The sequence below is a fragment of the Octopus bimaculoides genome, chromosome 8 (assembly GCF_001194135.2).
Source record: "Octopus bimaculoides isolate UCB-OBI-ISO-001 chromosome 8, ASM119413v2, whole genome shotgun sequence".
Classification (NCBI taxonomy): Eukaryota; Metazoa; Mollusca; class Cephalopoda; order Octopoda; family Octopodidae; genus Octopus; species Octopus bimaculoides.
This window is the reverse complement of record NC_068988.1, coordinates 15,108,779-15,116,667: the sequence shown is the minus strand read 5'-3', so window position 1 is coordinate 15,116,667 and position 7,889 is coordinate 15,108,779. Positions and strand designations below refer to the sequence as shown.

The 7,889-nt window shown below is 35.1% G+C and overlaps 1 protein-coding gene across 2 annotated transcripts; it reads right to left on the bottom strand.

Moving 5' to 3' along the window:
* Nucleotides 1-2,799: 2,799 nt before the first annotated feature.
* On the bottom strand, nucleotides 2,800-7,497 carry LOC106868644 (zinc finger protein 62). 2 transcript variants are annotated; one of them, XM_014914005.2, is made up of 2 exons: nucleotides 6,891-7,497; nucleotides 2,800-5,148 (listed from the first exon to the last, which is right to left on the bottom strand). In XM_014914005.2, the coding sequence occupies exon 2, from the start codon at nucleotides 4,947-4,949 to the stop codon at nucleotides 3,021-3,023; it is 1,929 nt and encodes a 642-aa protein (XP_014769491.1). In that variant the 5' UTR covers nucleotides 4,950-5,148; nucleotides 6,891-7,497; the 3' UTR covers nucleotides 2,800-3,020. The 2 variants fall into 2 exon arrangements, with proteins under 2 accessions (XP_014769491.1, XP_014769490.1); XM_014914004.2 differs by having other exon boundaries at nucleotides 7,377-7,497.
* Nucleotides 7,498-7,889: the final 392 nt, after the last annotated feature.

Here is a 7,889-nt window from a genome sequence, read left to right as displayed (position 1 = left end):
ACAAAAGGAAGTCTTGCCATAATACATATATATATAAAACATATATAGAGAGAGATTTTTTTAAAGATATTAATGTGTATATATGTGAGTAAAAGAGAGAGATGTTTATTTTTAAACCGAAATTTACAATTCTTGTGCAAAAAGAAAGTTGTTATATAATTTCAATTCAACTCAGGGAATCACGAGATGTAAATTGCTCATTAAGCAATTTTTTATTTTTATTGTGTAATATAATTACTTTAATAAACTTTCAATAATATGCATTGGGCATCTTTCTTTCTTCTTCTAGCTTGTGCTTCTTTCTTTCTCTCCATTGTAGCTGGAACAAGGAAGACGTGTTCTTGTCTGTCTCCTGTTCAAGCTTGATTTATGTGCTTGCCACAACCTCGTTTAGACTTAGCAGCTCTTCTTGTTTGTTTTCACTGTCCTGGTTGTGTTACCGATTTTGACCCTCCGCAAGATCTCAAATTTTATTTAATTTGCTTTACGGAGGCAACTGTTTTATCGAAAGTGTATATTGTTGTTACATGCTCGAAATACGAGAGTAGAAAAACAGCCAACAACTGATAAAGGGTCGTTCTTTATATTGCTTGTCTTGTTTTCCATTTGTGTCTTTCGTTGTTTGAAAAAATAGTTCATATTCCATGTAATTGTACTGTGTATTTTTTGTTGTTCACGTTTCATGATGTCCCATGCCCACATGTCCTTTTACCAATCACCTCCTTTCAATGCTTTCAGTTACCTCTCTCCTCCACCATACTCCATGTTATTACCTAACGTATCTGCTTTCTCAGCACCTTCTCATATCTGCCATCATGCACTACTAAACCCACCCTTATGTACCCCCAACATCCCCCTCCTCACCACTCCTACATCTTGCAATTCATCACCCCCTACCTTCTGATGTATCCTGCCCGAGCGACTTCTGTGTCTTTCACCTTACATCTCTCCATCTTTGTTTATCGCTCACTGCATCTGCCTCCTGATAATATTAGGTTTACTATAGTTGAATTTAATTAAATTAGGAGTAATATCTAAGAGCTAAATTAAAGATTAGTTAAGAAATGAGTAATTAGTGTGCTGCATAAATAATTCAAGCAGTGGGGAGAATCTATAACAGGACATAAGTATTCATCTTAATTGAATCTAGATAAGTTGATTATGTAAGATTTTTATATAGAAACTTTAAGAACATTTTATTAAATAAGTGTGAACAATGGATTAATAACTAATGCTGATTAATTAAATTAGATCTACAACTGAGAATTTCCAGTGCTTCTATCGAGAACAAATTATAGTTACCACTGCTTTCTGTAACGAAGAACACTACCTACAAGAGACAACAAAATGGAATGAGCTGTATTTCACCCTATGACAATGTAGATGAACTTTACCAGTGAAGTGCTGTTTTTGTATTTAAAAGAATAAACATGGTTAAGTAATCTAATCTTCAGTTTAAAAACAGTAGCTCCAATGTAATAGTTGACATTTTCAGGTATTTTGACTAAGCACTTATATAACATATTACTTCTCACATAGTTCCCACAGTTGCACATTCTTTTAGGTATGCTGCCATATGAGGCCTGATCTATTCTATTAGTACTAATGTTAAGAGAAGATACGGTATAATTATCATCCCTGATTTTTGGTACCAGATAGACGTATATTATTAGAAACAGGGCCAAATTGGTCGACACAGCCTGAATAAATAAACATACAGTCACTATTCCAAGCAAATACACATGTCAAAAAAAGTTTTCAGACAAATTTTTTGATACTGTCACAATATTTGGAAATAGATTTTCTGAAATTATTGTTTAAAAGAAATCTTTAATGATACAATACTTGATTCTGGCAAAATACCTGATGGCAGGAAACTTTTTGTGTAAGGGCTTTGTGCTGTTTTCAGATTTCAAAAAATAAGTGGAAACAGCAAAAAGGACTTACATGGAAATCTCCATCCATCAGCTCTGTATTATTCTTGTACTTGTTTCAGTCATTTGACTGTGGCCATGCTGGAGCACCACCTTGAAGGGTTTAAGTGGAAGAAATCACCCCTGAGACATTCTTTATAAGCCTAGTATTTATTCTATTGGCCACTTTTGTCGAACTGCTAAGTTACGGGGACACAAATACACCCACATAGGTTGTCAAGCAATGGTGGGGGATGGAAAACAGACACACACATATAAATATATATATATAGATACATACAACAGGCTTCTTCTAGTTTCCGTCTACTCAATCCACTCACAAGGCTTTGAGTCGGCATCTTTTTAAAAAGATTTCACATATAATTAATAAGATTTAAAGAAAGAAATTTTTTTTTCAACTGTTCACAGATGTCTCAAAAGTAGAGATGCCTTATCATTTCTGAAAGATTTATTTCTAGAAACAAACAATATCATTTGATGCATTTAAACACTTAATCTTGTGCTTAGTAGACATGCCTTGTGCATAATACATTAAGAAGTTTGAAGCAGCAGGCAAGGATAAAATAGCATAATGATGAGTCTATTGACTTCTGAGATAGATTTGTGTGTGTGTAAATATATATACACATTAAATGATTAAGTACATGAATATGTATGCAATTAAGCAAATGGAATACTCAATAAAATAAAGTGGAATAAGATCTATTAAGAGCTAATGTCTCAGAGTAACAACTAAGAGATTCCAGTTTCAAGTTTCTCAGGTGACAGCTGATAACATTTGTACAAATTTGCATGGAAGGTGAGTCTGTAATGGCTCAACTAAGTTGGGACAGAAAGATACAGAAAACACAATATACAAAATGAGTTCTGTTCTATAATGGTTGACTTTATTATGAGAGTTACTTAGTGAAGGAAACACAAATATATTTTGTAATTGTAGATGATGATGAATATACAGGTACATCTAACAGTAACAAAACTTATTCTGTGTTTGTTGGGTCAACAAATATTTGATCACTATACTTGTTGAAATTACAGGTAGATTAATCACAAAAAGGACAATAAAAACATCAGAGTTACAGTTTCTCATTTGTGTATGCGTTTATGGGTTGACAAAGTACTTTGTTGAGAGAATGCTTTATTACAAATATCACAGCAATAAGGTTTATCACCTGTGTGAATACGTTTATGCCTCAATAGATGACTCTTCTGAGCAAATGCATTACCACAGATATCACAGGGGTATGGTCTCTCTCCTGTGTGAATACGTTTATGTATGGCTAAATCATAATTAGAAGTGAAAGTTTTCTCACATGAATCACAATGATATGGCTTCTTTCCTGTGTGAAGATGTTTATGCCTCGATAAATTACAAGATCGTGAGAATGATTTACCACAGATATCACAACCATATGGTTTTTCTCCTGTATGAGCAATACGGTGTGCAGACAATGAAACACTGGCAGTGAATGTTTTACCACAAATATTACAACGATATGGCCGATCACCAGTATGAACACGTTTATGAGAATGTAGGGAACTGTGATCAGTGAAGGTTTTACCACAAATATCACAATGGAATGGTTTTTCACCTGTGTGAATACGTTTGTGTCTGGATAAAGTTCCACTTACAGTGAAACTTTTACCACAAATATCACAGTGGAATGGTTTTTCTCCTGAGTGAATACGTTTATGGGTCAATAAATTAGAACTACCAGAGAACATTCTACCACAGACATCACAATGGTACGGTTTCTCTCCTGTATGAACACGTTTGTGTTTAGTTAAATGACCATTTGTAGTGAAAGATTTACCACAAATATTGCAATGGTATGGTTTCTCACCTGTGTGAATACGATTATGGATCAATAACTCCCTATTTCGAGAGAATGCTTTACCACAAATATCACAGCGGCAGGTTTTTACCTCTGCATGAGTACGTTTGTGATTTGATAAATACTGACTTGTAGAGAAATTTTTACCACATATATCACACTGGTATGGTTTTTCTCCCGTATGAAGAAGTTGATGAATCTTTAAATTGCCTCTTTGAGAGAATGCTTTACCACAAATATCACAGTGATATCGTTTTACCCCAGTGTGACTATTTTTGTGATTAGATAAATGTATATTTATAGAGAACTTTTTACCACAAATATCACAGTGATATGGTTTTTCTCCTGTATGAATACGCTTATGTGCCTTTAAATTTGAAGTTTGTGAGAATGACTTACCACAAATATCACAGTGGTATGGTTTCTCACCTGTGTGAATACGTTTGTGTTTATTCAAAAGACTATTCAGATGAAATGCTTTGTCACAAACATCACATTTGTACGGTTTCTTGTCTGAGTGAGTAAGCTTGTGCGTTGATACCAGAGTACTGCCAGTGAATGTTTTACCACAGATATCACACCGGTATGGTTTTTCTCCAGTGTGATTACGTCTGTGTATAGTTAAAGAACATTTAACAGAGAAAGTTTTACCACAGATATCACAATGATATGGTTTCTCTCCTGTGTGAACACGTTTATGTATCACTAAATTGTTATCTTGGGAGAATGCCTTACCACAAATGTCACACTGGTACAGTTTCCGTTTGTGGCCTGTATGAATAATCTTATGTGTTGTTACAGCACCGCTAGTAGAGAATTTCTTACCACAAATATCACAATCATATGGTTTTTCTCCTGTGTGAGTACGTTTGTGTATAATTAAAGAAAATTTAAAAATGCAACTGTGACCACAAATATCACAACAGTATGGTTTCTCTCCAGTGTGACTACGTTGATGTTTAGATAAACTACTTTTTAAAGCATATGCTTTACCACAAATATCACAGTGGTATGGTTTCTGGCTTTTGTGAACAGACTGATGTCGAACAAAATACCTTCTAACTTTAAAAGATTTCCCACAGATGTCACACATGTATGATGTCTTATCTGTTTGATGAGAAACATCATTATCATTTTGTTTTTTCGTATGGATCTGATTCTCACTCGGTTTTTCCTCCATAATTTTCAAATCTCCTTCAGAAAAGTAGAAAACCTTATCCTGTAATTTTCAACAGAGAAATAATTCTGTTTTTTTTTTTTCTTCTTTATTTTCAAAAATAGGGTATAGTTTCTTCAATGTGATTTTTGTGAAACATGATTCCCTATATCTTTGGTAATGTCATTCATTAGTCTCCAAAGTCTCGATGCCATCATATATCCTGAAATATATAAAGAGAATATGATATAAGCAACAATATAACGCTGACACTTAGAGAAGAGATTTCTGACCATCAATATTGGAAACAAATGTTAAGAGAGACAAGGATATATAAGCACCCAGAGCAAAGAAACAATGGTATGAAGATGACTGAAATGAGTGATATCAACCACATGAGTAATCAACATCACTCACGGATGTAATCAGTCATTACTCCATCTGTAAATCATTGGCCTCAGTCACAGATGTGACTAAGGCCAATGATTTATTCAAAGAAAAAACAAATCATTTTACTTAGTGATGGTACATACTATCATAATTTGTTGAGTGTTACCACAGATATGGAGGAGATAATGGACCAAACACTGTTGCAATACCAGCAGGTATCATAGTATTCCTTATCATTAAATCAAGAACAACAGACCCTGCATCAATTACTTTTGCCAAATTTTTACAGCTACTGTCACAGATTTGGAAATTTTCAAATCCATTGAAATTTTTCAAATTTGAAATATTGATGCAATTTTTCACACTGAATCCGAATTTGGGATTCATTTATTCATAGAAAAATTTAGAAAAATGTTACAGAGTTTTCAAAGTTTGATCATTTTTAGTCCAATCAGAAAACAGGAATGGGAAGCTTGCATTTTCTGTGTGATAGCTGTCTATTAGAAATTGACAGAAATGGCCCAGGCACAAAATGATATCGCTCATCAAAACTTGTGGTGATGAACGTGTCACAGTCGTGCTAAGTACAACGCGTCTTTGTTACAATGGAAGCAGGGCAGACTATAGCTTTGCTTATTACTATGGAAATGAACACAATGTGAGATTCACAGTTATGTGGATAATGGTGGCAACCTTCAGAAATGATTCTTTTTGTCAAAGAATTTTTCAAAGACTATGACCTTCGTTTTCTTTTAAAAGCTTATCTCATTAACAATAACATGTTCTATGGTTTTAACCATGCAACTCCACTTCAAAAACCTAGTCCCCCAGCGCTCATACTTTGCATCTTCGTCCTCTAGCATAAAGCCCTCACTTCCCTTAGCAGTCTTGTGAACTGTACAGCAAAACCTCAAATAGTGATGTTAGGAAAGAGCATCCAATTGTAGAAACCATACCAAAGCATATAGTGGAGCATGATGCTATCATTGGACACTAGATACTGCATATGCATGTAATTTCATCTATGTATATTGGCCAAAGCGTGACCATTGGGGATTTTTTAATGAAGACTACACAATACTAAGATATTGTATTACGCTCGTCATTAGGTATGCTGTGAAAAAGTACATAGCTTTATTTATATCGAGCAGGGTCTTTGCGGTTTAATCCACAATCTATTAGATATACAAGGGAAATCACTCTGTCTTTCAATGTTTAATTGTATATGAAAAATGGTGGGGGGTCTGTTCTCTTGTTTATAATACTAAAACACTATATTCTCCGTGCGATAAAGTCTTTCCAGTTATATCTCCTAGATTAGAAGATATATTATTATTGGCTAATTAAAACATATTCAAATGTACTCACTTTCGAGTCAGTATTCTCCAGTTTAAAATAACGTACTCAGAATTACTAATATTGTGGTCGTTTTTGCATTTGTAGAATAGAAGTAAAATTGTTTTTCTATAAACCATTTAAAATCAGGGGAGATCGGGAGAGAAAGACTCTGTTCCGTCCATGGATGGCAGGAATGACAGAAAAATATGATGGCTGTGTGCTAAGTAGCTTACTTACCAACCTCATGGTTCCGGGTTCAGTCCCACTGCGTGACAACTTGGGCAAGTGTTTTCTACTATAGCTTCGGGCCGACCAAAGCCTTATGAGTGGATTTGGTAGGTGGAAACTGAAAGAAACTCGTCGTAGGCTATTAACATCAAAACGAAAGATAGCCGTTTGTACCCCCACCATCGCTTGACAACCGATGGTGGTGTGTTTACGTCCCCCCTCGCGGTTCGGCAAAACTGACTGATAGAATAAGTACTAGGCTTACAAATAATAAATCCTGGGCTCGATTTGTTCGACTGCAGGCAGTGCTCCAGCATGGTCGTAGTCAAATGAAACGAATAAGAGAGTAAAAGAGTCGATGCATTTCTGAGCAAGGAACAGAGAGACGGAATGAATAACGTATTGGGAGAAAAGGAACGAAACACGAAATTGAGTCAGGAAAGCAAAATATTGCATATTGTATATAGATAAATAAAACTTAAGTCATGCCCATACCTTGTACAGGGAGGGTGTTCAGATGCAGAGCTCTGTAAATAATAAGAAACAAACATAGGAAGATGGCGTGCCGGAACCGGATGTTTACAATGATGTATGAATGGAACGGTCATGAATGTGTGTGTGAGCAGTATGAAAGAAATATCCTGTCCCTCGTATATATATATATTTATGTACACGCACACGTACATGCGTATTTATATACACATATACATATATTAATAAATAGAAGGATCCCTCTCTTTCTTTCTCTCTCTATATATATCTATAGATATTCTTTTTGTTTCAGTCATTTGACTGCGGCCATGCTGGAGCAACGCCTTTAGTCGAACAAATAGACCTCAGGACTTTATTCTTTGTAATCGTAGTACTTATTCTATCGCTTTATTTTGCCGGACCTCTAGATGTGTGTGTGTAAGTTACGGGGACGCTAACACACTAACATCGGTTGTCAAGCGATGGTGAGGGGGAGACAAACACACACACACACATATACACACACACACACACACA

Coding starts and splice junctions, on each gene's coding strand:
- LOC106868644 (XM_014914005.2), bottom strand. CDS start 4,949: ATGGAGGAAAAACCGAGTGAGAATCAGATCCATACGAAAAAACAAAAT.